Source organism: Coregonus lavaretus (assembly GCF_964263955.1).
Source record: "Coregonus lavaretus genome assembly, chromosome: 34".
NCBI classification, from domain to species: domain Eukaryota; kingdom Metazoa; phylum Chordata; class Actinopteri; order Salmoniformes; family Salmonidae; genus Coregonus; species Coregonus lavaretus.
In genome coordinates, this window is record NC_140021.1 from 18,313,288 (window position 1) to 18,327,415 (window position 14,128).

At 42.9% G+C, this 14,128-nt stretch overlaps 1 protein-coding gene across 1 annotated transcript in view; it reads left to right on the forward strand.

The window, feature by feature from the left end:
* Positions 1–14,128, forward strand: part of plppr4b (phospholipid phosphatase related 4b) — a gene marked incomplete at both ends in the record, with an annotated part of 34,898 nt that overhangs the window by 4,005 nt on the left and 16,765 nt on the right. Inside the window, 3 exon segments of the mRNA XM_084151752.1 lie at positions 6,503–6,688; positions 11,871–12,000; positions 12,182–12,377. Of these exon segments, the coding sequence (XP_084007878.1) occupies positions 6,503–6,688; positions 11,871–12,000; positions 12,182–12,377 (512 nt within the window).

Sequence of the window (14,128 nt, forward strand, 5' to 3'; positions counted from 1 at the left end):
GCAGTATCTCACGGGAATTTGGGACTTCAGTCATTATTCTCATGCTAAAACCAGATTACCACATAGTGAAATGCAAACAGATGATATTTGCAATGTCATTAAGCAAAAAACAAACAACAAAAACATCAAAAGCCACTACATGAGTTCAGTAGGATTAGCTTGATTTTGCGCATCCACAACTAACTGGTATCATCATTAAAGCTAGCTAGCTAGTCATGCTAGCGACGCTAGTCAGCAAGATAGCATATGCTTTTACACCAGGGACCGCCTCCCATGCAAACCGACAACCCAAAGACCATATTTCACATCTTGTCTCATCATCAGGTGAATGATAATGGCAAGGAGAAGTAATCAACATTTTAAAATGAAAATATTTGGTAGATCGTTTTTATAATTGGAAGAGAAAGTGTAGGCCTAAACTCTACATGATAATCAGCTAGCTCTAGTCAAATGGGAACTGATACAAACCTTGGAAACGATGCTAGATGATTAAGCTTGTGAAATTGTAAAGGACATTTTGCACACTTTTCTAACAATGTACTTTTTTTTTTTTTTTTTTAACATTTTTAGTCATTTAGCAGACGCTCTTATCCAGAGCGACTTACAGTTAGTGAGTGCATACATTATTTTTCATTTTTCATACTGGCCCCCCGTGTGAATCGAACCCACAACCCTGGCGTTGCAAACGCCATGCTCTACCAACTGAGCTATATCCCTGCCGGCCAATCCCTCCCCTACCCTGGGCCAATTGTGCGCCGCCCCATGGGTCTCCCGGTCGCGGCCGGCTACGACAGAGCCTGGATATGAACCAGGATCTCTAGTGGCACAGCTAGCACTGTGATGCAGTGCCTTAGACCACTGCGCCACTCGGGAGACGATTTACTTATGTCCTCTGTGTAAATTGCCATATGGGCTCTGGTCAAAAGTAATGCACTTTATATGGAATACAGTGCCTTTTGGGATGTGCCTTAGTACAGTAAATATCAAACTGGCAATGGCTAGAGATGAACTGAAGTGAGCTTCTGCCTCCTGACAGATTCTGCATAGTTTCTCTTTTGGAGAGAGAGGTGGCACGGTACCACTGACCTATATTTATCCTAGCTGAACATGGCAGCACAAGGGAGCAGTGTGTGTGTGTGTGTGTGTGTGAGCGTGTGCGTGCGTGCATTAATGTGTGTTTGGCCAGGGTTGACTATGCTGAGGTCATCATACCTCCAGTTCCCTTATTCAAACTCATGTTTTCCAATTAAAATGGTTGAAAGATTTCCTTCCCTATCAATGTCTTGTAATGGGCTAACAAGCTCAGTCATTACATATCCCTGACATAAATATTTAAAGATTGCTGGTCAAGTGAAAAATACTGGCTGGACAGTTTTTAATGTATGGAAGGCACTGCAGATGTGACAGACAGACAGACAGACAGACAGACAGACAGACAGACAGACAGACAGACAGACAGACAGACAGACAGACAGACAGACAGACAGACAGACAGACAGACAGACAGACAGACAGACAGACAGACAGACAGACAGACAGACAGACAGACAGATAGATAGATAGATAGATAGATAGATAGATAGATAGATAGATAGATAGATAGATAGATAGATAGATAGATAGATAGATAGATAGATAGATAGATAGATAGATAGATAGATAGATAGATAGATAGATAGATAGATAGAGTGGGGAAAAAAGTATTTAGTCAGCCACCAATTGTGCAAGTTCTCCCACTTAAAAAGATGAGAGAGGCCTGTAATTTTCATCATAGGTACACGTCAACTATGACAGACAAATTGAGAGAAAAAAATCCAGAAAATCACATTGTAGGATTTTTAATGAATTTATTTGCAAATTATGGTGGAAAATAAGTATTTGGTCACCTACAAACAAGCAAGATTTCTGGCTCTCACAGACCTGTAACTTCTTCTTTAAGAGGCTCCTCTGTCCTCCACTCGTTACCTGTATTAATGGCACCTGTTTGAACTTGTTATCAGTATAAAAGACACCTGTCCACAACCTCAAACAGTCACACTCCAAACTCCACTATGGCCAAGACCAAAGAGCTGTCAAAGGACACCAGAAACAAAATCGTAGACCTGCACCAGGCTGGGAAGACTGAATCTGCAATAGGTAAGCAGCTTGGTTTGAAGAAATCAACTGTGGGAGCAATTATTAGGAAATGGAAGACATACAAGACCACTGATAATCTCCCTCGATCTGGGGCTCCACGCAAGATCTCACCCCGTGGGGTCAAAATGATCACAAGAACGGTGAGCAAAAATCCCAGAACCACACGGGGGGACCTAGTGAATGACCTGCAGAGAGCTGGGACCAAAGTAACAAAGCCTACCATCAGTAACACACTACGCCGCCAGGGACTCAAATCCTGCAGTGCCAGACGTGTCCCCCTGCTTAAGCCAGTACATGTCCAGGCCCGTCTGAAGTTTGCTAGAGTGCATTTGGATGATCCAGAAGAGGATTGGGAGAATGTCATATGGTCAGATGAAACCAAAATAGAACTTTTTGGTAAAAACTCAACTCGTCGTGTTTGGAGGACAAAGAATGCTGAGTTGCATCCAAAGAACACCATACCTACTGTGAAGCATGGGGGTGGAAACATCATGCTTTGGGGCTGTTTTTCTGCAAAGGGACCAGGACGACTGATCCGTGTAAAGGAAAGAATGAATGGGGGCATGTATCGTGAGATTTTGAGTGAAAACCTCCTTCCATCAGCAAGGGCATTGAAGATGAAACGTGGCTGGGTCTTTCAGCATGACAATGATCCCAAACACACCGCCCGGGCAACGAAGGAGTGGCTTCGTAAGAAGCATTTCAAGGTCCTGGAGTGGCCTAGCCAGTCTCCAGATCTCAACCCCATAGAACATCTTTGGAGGGAGTTGAAAGTCTGTGTTGCCCAGCGACAGCCCCAAAACATCACTGCTCTAGAGGAGATCTGCATGGAGGAATGGGCCAAAATACCAGCAACAGTGTGTGAAAACCTTGTGAAGACTTACAGAAAACGTTTGACCTGTGTCATTGCCAACAAAGGGTATATAACAAAGTATTGAGAAACTTTTGTTATTGACCAAATACTTATTTTCCACCATAATTTGCAAATAAATTCATTAAAAATCCTACAATGTGATTTTCTGGATTTTTTTTCCTCATTTTGTCTGTCATAGTTGACGTGTACCTATGATGAAAATTACAGGCCTCTCTCATCTTTTTAAGTGGGAGAACATGCACAATTGGTGGCTGACTAAATACTTTTTTTCCCCATAGATAGATAGATAGATAGATAGATAGATAGATAGATAGATAGATAGATAGATAGATAGATAGATAGATAGATAGATAGATAGATAGATAGATAGATAGATAGATAGATAGATAGATAGATAGATAGATAGATAGATAGATAGATAGATAGATAGATAGATAGATAGATAGATAGATAGATAGATAGATAGATAGATAGATAGATAGATAGATAGATAGATACAGTGGGGAAAAAAGTATTTAGTCAGCCACCAATTGTGCAAGTTCTCCCACTTAAAAAGATGAGAGAGGCCTGTAATTTTGTGAAGTCACTTTAACACGCCGACATCAAGAAGACGTCCTTCTGTTCCTCTAGCAGCGGGGTACTCTGTCACAGCCTCCTTTTAACACTAGCTGGCTGTTTAAGAGCTGAATGTGGAATTACTGCATCAGCATGGATGCCCAAGGCCAAACACAGACCACATGCTGTACAGCACTGCATCCCAGAGAGCTACCAACTTTACATTCAATTACACATGTATCTGGCTTCGCATGAAACTTATTTACTGGACTGAAAGTCTTACAGTCTTTCAATGGTACACATTGACATGTACATGCTAAAATTACATTCATGGCCCACTCTGTATATTAATTGCATTGGATGTCCAGCCAACATTACACTGCAGTGCTACCAACTAGGTACAGTTGAAGTCGGAAGTTTACATACACTTAGGTTGGAGTCATTAAAACTCATTTTTCAACCACTCCACAAATTTCTTGTTAATGAACTATAGTTTTGGCAAGTCGGTTAGGACATCTACTTTGTGCATGACATAAGTAATTTTTCCAATAATTGTTTACAGACATATTATTTCACTTATAATTCACTGTATCACAATTCCAGTGGGTCAGAAGTTTACATACACTAAGTTGACTGTGCCTTTAAACAGCTTGGAAAATTCCAGAAAATTATGTCATGGCTTTAGAAGCTTCTGATAGGCTAATTGACATCATTTGAGTCAATTGGAGGTGTACCTGTGGATGTATTTCAAGGCCTACCTTCAAACTCAGTGCCTCTTTGCTTGACACATGGGAAAATCAAAAGAAATCAGCCAAGACCTCAGAAAAAAAATGGTAGACCTCCACAAGTCTGGTTCATCCTTGGGAGCAATTACCAAATGCCTGAAGGTACTACATTCATCTGTACAAACAATAGTACGCAAGTATAAACACCATGGGACCACGCAGCTGTCATACTGCTCAGGAAGGAGACGCGTTCTGTCTCCTAGAGATGAACGTACTTTGGTGCGAAAAGTGCAAATCAATCCCAGAACAACAGCAAAGGACCTTGTGAAGATGCTGGAGGAAACAGGTACAAAAGTATCTAAATCCACAGTAAAACGAGTCCTATATCGACATAACCTGAAAGGCCGCTCAGCAAGGAAGAAGCCACTGATCCAAAACCGCCATAAAAAAGCCAGACTACGGTTTGCAACTGCATATGGGGACAAAGATCGTACTTTTTGGAGAAATATCCTCTGGCCATAATGACCATCGTTATGTTTGGAGGAAAAAGTGGGTTGCTTGCAAGCCGAAGAACACCATCCCAACCGTGAAGCACGGGGGTGGCAGCATCATGCTGTGGGGGTGCTTTGCTGCAGGAGGGACTGGTGCACTTCACAAAATAGATGGCATCATGAGGAAGGAAAATTATGTGGATATATTGAAGCAACACCTCAAGACATCAGTCAGGAAGTTAAAGCTTGGTCGCAAATGGGTCTTCCAAATGGACAATGACCCCAAGCATACTTCCAAAATTGTGGCAAAATGGCTTAAGGACAACAAAGTCAAGGTATTGGAGTGGCGATCACAAAGCCCTGACCTCAATCCTATAGAAAATGTGTGGGCAGATCTGAAAAAGTGTGTGCGAGCAAGGAGGCCTACAAACCTGACTCAGTTACACCAGCTCTGTCAGGAGGAATGGGCCAAAATTCACCCAACTTATTGTGGGAAGCTTGTGGAAGGCTACCCGAAACGTTTGACCCAAGTTAAACAATTTAAAGGCAATGCTACCAAATACTAATTGAGTGTATGTAAACTTCTGACCCTCTGGGAATGAGATGAAATAAATAAAAGCTGAAATAAATCATTCTCTCTAGTATTATTCTGACATTTTACATTCTTCAAATAAAGTGGTGATCCTAACTGACCTAAAACAGGGAATTTTTGCTAAGATTAAATGTCAGGAATTGTGAAAAACTGAGTTTAAATGTATTTGGCTAAGGTGTATGTAAACTTCCGACTTCAACTGTATATCAACCTAGCCTGATCCATCCTGACAGCTGCGTTCTCGTTAGCAAAGTAGAATGTAAGCTTGGGTTTGTACGAGGCTAATATCAACCCATCTCAGACCTAACATCTCTGTGGGTACACTATTAGATCCCAATTGGATTTATCATCGTCATTTATTTGGCTTTATCAGGTGATACCTTTTTCCTCATGAGATTTTCTCCTAGTAGGTCGCAAACCTATTTCCTTTCTGCTGTAGGAGTTGGTGTGGAATGTAATATTGTGTAAAAAGGGGACTTTCGTCTTTGGGAGCCCATGCTCCCTGAGCACTTAAGACATAATTACTTGGCTGAAGATAAGGGACAGAACTAAACTGTGACAAGTCGATGTGAAATCAGTTCAGTGATGCATCCTATCATAGCCTGCAAGACTACACCACATCGAAGAGCTAGCTCTTTTAATGCATGTTCTACTGGTGCCAATTTTGCTCCAGTAGTTCCTAGAATCAACTAGTCTTTGAAATCCCAGACCATTGGGACACTGTGGGAGGTAACCCATCTGTCTAATACTAGAGACTAGGAACCAACCACTAAGAGTTCACTAGAGCAACCTGTGTAATTCCCAACATTTGAATGTCTGACTTGTGACAGCAATCAATGTTGTTGTTTTCCAAATTATGAATTAGCTTTCTAACTAGGATTCATTAACATTAATTTAGTGTTTTTCACACTTTCATTGTGTTGAAAGTTGGTTGACATCCCATAGTTATGATTTGACAACTTCCCCTTCATCAGGTCTCTGAAACTGAGATATTGACTCAGAATCCATCGTCTCCAGTGGAATCAGAGTAACGAGTGAATCGAACCACACAATGATTCTGACATATCATGTTTGTTGTTTTGCCTCTCTGTTTATGTGCTTGTTTGTTTGTTTGTTCACCCGTGGGCAGCTCCCCATCCTGGTGTCGTCGGTGGTGAGTCTGTACTTCCTGGAGCTGACAGACATGTTCAAGCCAGTCCGCTCGGGGTACAGCTGCCACGACCGCAGCCTCAGCCTGCCCTACATAGAGCCCACCCATGAGATTATCCCCCTGCTCATGCTGCTCAGCCTGGCCTTCGCTGGACCTGCCATCACGGTCAGTAACACACACACACACACAGGCATGCTCGCACGCCCACACGCGCACACATACATTCACACATTCACTCATATGCACACACAGTCACACATGTCAGTGGCATTATCTATGTCATCCTGACTTGTCACACTTGGCATTTTAGTTGAGTGCTGCCTGTAGGCCTACTTGGTTGTTCTTCCAACAGAAATAGGCAGGCCATGTTTTTAGATATGGTAGAATGTCAGAAGATCCTAGTGTAAGATAGGCCTCTTAGGAGGAAGAGAGCATTGGTCAGTATGGTAACACTAAGTTGACCCAAAGCTGCAGATCTTTACAGGGTAAGATGAAGGGTACAGTGATCTGACATTCAATTTCCTCTGATGTCTCTGTTGATGCCTCTTCCCCACTAGCTAAAATATTGTGACTACCGTCAGCTGAGGATTCTGAAGATCTTGTCCTAAGTATGACTAATGATGTGTTTGAGAAGTTTGACTATTCGAAACAAAACTCTAACTCACGTCAAAAAATGTCTCTATCCGCCAGCAATCCCTGTTTGCTACCAGAATCCTCTCCTGTATTGATCTGAGGCACTTATAAAAAGAAAAGGAACTTATCCCAAATAGCATCTTCAACTACACTATATATACAAAGTAGCTTCAAATTAGTGGATTTGGCTATTTCAGCCACACCCGTTGCTGACAGGTGTATAAAATCGATCACACAGCCATGCAATCTCCATAGACAAACATTGGCATTCACTACTGAGTTCCAAACTGCTTTGGAAGCAACGTCAGCACAAGAACTGTTCGTCGGGAGCTTCATGAAATGGGTTTCCATGGCCGAGCAGCCGCACACAAGCCTAAGATCACCATGCACAATGGCAAACGTCGGCTGGAGTGGTGTAAAGCTCGCCACCATTGGACTCTGGAGCAGTAGAAACGCATTCTCTGGAGTGATCAATCACGCTTCACCATCTGGCAGTCCAATGGACGAATCTGGGTTTGGCGGATGCCAGGAGAACGCATCTTCCCCGAATGCATAGTGCCAACTGTAAAGTTTGGTGGAGGAGGGGCTGTTTTTCATGGTTCGGGCTAGGCCCCTTAGTTCCAGTGAACGGAATTCTTAACGCTACAGCATACAATGACATTCTAGACGATTCTGTGCTTCCAACTTTCTTGTAACAGTTTGGGGAAGGCCCTTTCCTGTTTCAGCATGACAATGCCCCGTGCACAAAGCAAGGTCCATATAGAAATGGTTTGTCGAGATCGGTGTGGAAGAACTTGACTGGCCTGCACAGAGCCCTGACCTCAACCCCATCGAACACCTTTGGGATGAATTGGAACACCGACTGCGAACCAGGCCTAATCGCCCAACATCAGTGCCTGACCTCACTAATCCTCTTGTGGCTGAATGAAAGCAATTCCTCGCAGCAATGTTCCATCATCTAGTGGAAAGCCTTCCCAAAAGAGTGGAGGCTGTTATAGCAGCAAAGTGGGGACCAACTCCATGATTTTGGAATGAGATGTTCGACAAGCAGGAGTCCACATACTTTTGGTCATGTAGTGTATTAGTGGAATTCTACTGACTTTAGTAGTGTGATGACGCATTACTTTCACAGAGATCTCCTAGCAACACTCAGTACTGTAGCAAGCAGATCTTGTGTTTCCAGTCCTCTGTCAGACTCTCTCTCAGGTGTATACACTGTGGCTGACTGTTCTCTCAGGTGTTTATACTGTGGCTGCTACTGTCAGCCAGCATTTGACTGCCAGCCACCCCAGAGTAGTCGCTGTAGCTAGCAACCTCCCCAAGACCTATCCTGACTCAGTCAATGTGTTTTTGTCACTGGCTATGAAGCTATCTCAACCTATATGTCCCCAGGTGAACTGACAGTTTGAAACTACGGTTTGGGGTCCTCTTTTTTTGTTCTGTGGTTTAAGTGAGGGTTATGAATGAGTGGGTGTTGCAGTGTTTTGTGGTGTTTTCAAGCAGGCTGCTCATGCAGAAACGCGTTGATTAGTTCACACTCGACTTCCTGAGAGTCCTGGAGGCATATTGCTGTGTTTGACAGGAAGACTAAACTGTTCTCAAGTGTGAACCATTCTCTCTTCTTCTTTAAAACGTCCCCTCACAATGGTGTTGACTAAGGTGCCTTTCTAAGCATCTTCTCAGGCTGACTGTAAGGTGTCCACCCACTCTGTCTAGAGTAAGTGAAAACGCACTTGGGTGATGACATTTCACTTCCTTATGTTATAAAATAAATGTTACCAAGACAAATATGATTCTTCATGTTCTGAATCGTTCAGTGGGGTCTTTCTCCAACATATCATTAACACATTAATATTATATCCAAAAAGTCAGATTTCGTAACCGAATACATCCAATAATAAGCACCAAGCTCTGTTGACAGAGCGGGGCAGCTTTCCCGCTAAAACTTTTGAGGATTTTACATTTTGTGGTTGTTGTCTTCCAAGTTGTGGGTCGCAAATATCAAAATTAGCATGACACAAGCTGAATCTAATGTAAAAGGCTTTGAAAATAAAAAGCCTGCGGTATGCTCAGTGCTCCCTTGACATTTCACAGAGATACGCTTGTTTTTGTGAGAAGTCTTTGAAAAAGAACTGGAACTTCACATTAATATGTAATGTCTCAAAATCAATATCTATCTTACCTCCATATTGTTTTATGTCCTCCGGATTTGAGAACAAAGATGACGAGTTCAGTGGGAAGCCTGTCAGGTAACCTTAATTATTTGCCAGATTTTTTACCACTTTTTTTCTCTGGCCGCTATTAATTTAGTCACCCTAATTTTGACCATCCTACAAGAGTAAAAACTCCAATACATTTTGAACGGATTATGACGGAGACATGAGGTTTGGACCATTGGTTTTCTTAGAAGATTATCTACACAATTAACATTATTTTACCCATTGGTCAAAATATGTGTTTTTGACTGTGACTGCACATCAGAGTACATACTTAACTACTGTACCCCTCACCCTTCTCTGAAAGGTAAAGATTACTCAATTTCTCTAGTTGTTTACTACTGGTCTGGTGCTTTGGAATATGTACATACTGTACCAAACACATTCCCAGTCCATTAGCAGCACTGTTCAAACAGTTACATTTAATGAGATGAACTAGCTGATTATAAATACTTCATCACGGCACTGAGACAGAAATATAACTCAGGACATATGGGAGTGTACTGTATATCTAAGGTTCAGAATGCTAGCACTTTAAATCCTTCTATATTCCATCTGCAATCCATTCAGATGCAGTTCCCAAACATCAGCTAACACTGTGTAGCGTATCACAATAACAACATGTAAAATGAAAGATCAGTTCAATACCTCATCAAACAACAATTAACCTACATACAGTAAGTACGATAATGTTACAACATTCTATTAGTTCAGATGACCTAGCCTTTTCCACCATCTCTATCAGTGCTGAGTATTGGTTTATTATAGAGCAGATTTATCATTAGAAAGGAAGTACCTGCAGGTAGTGCAGGATCCTGTGGTTCGGCCAGTTGTCATAGCTCAGTGTTCTGTTGCCTTCTCTCTCTTTCTCTCTCTCTCTCTCTCTCACACACACGCACACGCACACGCACATGCACACAGATACACGCACACACACACACGCACACATACACACACACATACACACACATACAAACACACACACAGACACACACACTCCCACCTCTTTCTCTATCTCTGGAACCTCTCAACCTGTCAGATGGGCAGAGTGTGCTGCCATGGCGATAGCCGCATGATACCTGGCCACTCATTCATGTCACAGCGTGACAGCAGACCCTACGCCAAAGGCTTAGTTAGACTATACTACAGTACCCACAGCACCCTGGGGTTTAGCCCTTACTTCTCACAACACCCTGCCTGTGCCAGGCCAGGACAGGGTGTGGATCACCGCTGACATCAAACACACAGCCCCACTGAGATATAAACTCTTCATGCATTCACACTGACAGACTGAAGAGGGGTTATTATAGACTAGTAATGACTGTATCAGAGCTGTGGGAGAGGATGTACCATTGGGATTCATGCTTTATTCAAGTTGTCAAGGCGTGGGTAGTCTCTTGTGGTAGCTGGCTGGAGTTCTGAGATTATGGATCGGGTAACAGAGTAGGATTCTGATTGATTGACAGGCGTGGTGGTGTGTGTGTGTGTGTGTGTGTGTGTGTGTGTGTGTGTGTGTGTGTGTGTGTGTGTGTGTGTGTGTGTGTGTGTGTGTGAGTGTGTGTGTTGATTGTTTCAGCTCCCCTGAACAGAGCAGAGGGGATTGGATTGTGTTTGAAGGTCAGGGTGGAGGGGTTTATTCAGACACAGACGACAGCCAGGTGTCCTGTGGTCCTGTTTGTCAAAGTTCCAGACACAAGGGAGAGACTTACTGTACACCTAGGTTGGCTGAAGTTATTAATGTTCTATATTGGAAGTAGGGTTGGGCGGTATCCAGATTTTCAAACCGTCATACAGTTTCTGTATATGGTATTACCAAATCTGCACACAAGGGCCTCTATTTCAACAACAAAAAAATGAATGTCTCTGCTGTAATCAAGCTAGCAAGTTAGCAAACCAAATGCATAGCTGGAGCCCTGAGCTGGATATAATTTATTTGACACATCTTAGATTTCTTATAGTTATAAACAGTGGTGTAGCACTCACCCCCGTGAGGGCTAATTATTATTATTATATATATTTTTACGGTATTGAAAATCATACCGTTGGTATTTCGAAATACCTCGGTAAACGGTATATCGCCCAAGCCTAATTGGAAGGTATTGTGATATAGGTCAGTCAGGTTATACAATCTTGATTACCACAGCTGGTTAGTGCTGAGAGTTGTACATGGGAATGGTAGGCCATAGTACTCCACACTGCAGGGAAAGTGTGCCTTGGCCTTCCCCTAACCTTTCGTCTGGGGCTATGCCAAAGACAGGGAGCTTTACTTTAACCCAAAAACAGAGTGCTGAGAGGAGAGGCAGTCATTTGAAACAGAGGTAGACAGAGTTCAAGGGAAAGGTGATCTCTTAATCCTACTGTGTGTGTGTGTGTGTGTGTGTGTGTGTGTGTGTGTGTGTGTGTGTGTGTGTGTGCGTGTGCATGTGTGTGTGTTTGTGATGTAAGTGTATGTGTCCACAGTGTCTCTGACACACCGATGGCCATGTCTCTGTCCACAGATAATGATCGGAGAGGGGATCCTGTTCTGCTGTCTGTCCAGAAAAAGGAAGGGTGTCGGGGCAGAGGCAGACATTAATGCAGCAGGCTGTAACTTTAACTCCTTCATCCGCAGAGCTGTCAGGTTTATTGGTAAGTTTAATTTGGTTTACTTGATGAGACTGTCTCAGCCCTTTAAGTATGTATTTTTATGAATAATGAAAAAATGACATGACAAGGCCCAAGTATAAATAGAAATCTATGCTAACTGGGTGTGTGTGCATGTGTGTGTGTGCATGTGCCGCACGTGCATGTGTGTGTCTCTGCCACCCAGGGGTCCATGTGTTTGGCCTGTGTGCCACGGCTCTCATCACGGACATCCTCCAGCTAGCGACGGGCTACCACGCACCTTACTTTCTGACTGTGTGTAAACCCAACTACACCACGCTCAACACAACTTGCGACGAGAACACCTACATCCTGCAGGATATCTGCTCCGGGTCCGAAACCGCAACCATCAACCAGGGCAGGTTTGTCACATTCACCTTTCACCTTTGACCTCTAAAGAGCTGTCAATGTATTTCTGCTCCACCAACCTGACGTTAAGGGGTCAGGGTTATGGCTAGGGTTAGGGTTGATCCAGGATGAGGACATGAAGATAGGGTTACGGTTAGGGATAGAGTTGTGGTTGAGGCTAGGGTTAGCTTTGAACCGGGATGTGGACATGAAGCTTGAGTTAGGGTTGAGGGTTAGGGTTGAGCCGGGGTGTGGACATGAAGTTAGGGTTAGGGTTAAGGTTAGGGTTGCAACTATGGTTAGACATGAGGACATGAAGCTAGGGTTAGGGTTAGTGTTATGGCTAAGGTTAAGGTTGACCCAGTGTGTGGACATTTGTCACGACTTCCTCCGAAGCTGCCTCCCCTCCTTGTTCGGGCAGGCTACGGCGTTCGTCGTCACCGGCCTTCTAGCCACTGCCGCTCCATATCTCATCATTCCATTTGTCTTGTCTTCTCAATTACACACACCTGGTTCGTATTCCCCTCATTAGTATGTGTTTAAGTGTTCCCTCTGCCCCCTTGTCCTTGTGGGTGAGATGAGTGTAGCTCGGTGGAGCTACCTGTACTTTGTATTGCCGGGGTATATTTTCCTAGTGTTCCTATATTTGTTCCAGTGCGCCTGTGTTGCGCACTGGACTGTTGACGCTATCTAGCGTAACCGTGTACTATGGAATAAACTCTGTATTCTGTGATTTACCCTCCTGCGCCTGACTCCTTCAAATCACAATCTCACAACATTATGCTTGGGTTAGAGTTAGGGTTGAGGCTAGGGTTAGCATTGAACCAGGATGTGGATGTGAAGCAAGGGTTAGGGTAAAGGTTAGGGTTAGGGCTCCATTGTAGTCTATGGAAAACAGAGCTAAAGCTCATTCAGAAGTCTCAGCTTTCTTCTGACGATATTATCATCCTCAAATATCACAAATATCTACACTGTCAATCAAAGCACATTTTGTCTGGAAGTTGTATTGATGTGTAAATTAATCTAATACCTCCAATTATTCAGTAGCCGCAGATCAAGACTTGAGTCATTAGCACAGTTCAATTGGTTATTTTTCCTGGGATTACGCAGAGTTTGAGTTGTTCAGTTCTGTTTGGATGTATAAGCACAAGGACCCAGACAAGACAAGTAGCAGCAAAGCTATTTTGGTTTCTAATTATGGTTATCATGGCTGTAGAGGAAAGAGAACCTTTTTGATGTTCTCACTAATGAGGTTGGAAAATTGACTCTTTTGCACATCAGCAAATAGCTCGTGTGGATTCAGGAAAAATAGATGTATGGAGTTTTCCGTCTGGAGTGGGTGGAGAAAGCAAAGCACAGGGTGAGATTTGAATTATTATTATTATTATTAGGATCCCCATTAGCTGACGCCGTAATGTCAACTAATCTTCCTGGGGTCCAACACAGAACTAAAAAGACATTACAAACAATTACAATTTACATGAAGACATTACAAACATTTAACAAGTGGACATTACAGACAATTAAAATACCTGACCGGTAATACATTTAACATTCAGAAGATGCTCTCTGGGATTAGTATCCATCCAGTCATATGGTTGATCGCATTAGATATTCTTTTATTGTTTTCTTGAAGGTGGATTTACTTTTTGCCTGAGAAATGGGTAAATAATTCCATTCATTGATGGCTCTGTATATAACTGTATATAACTGTTTATCCTCGGGGGTATCAGATGACCTGAATTTTCTTGTGTGATTTCGTGGT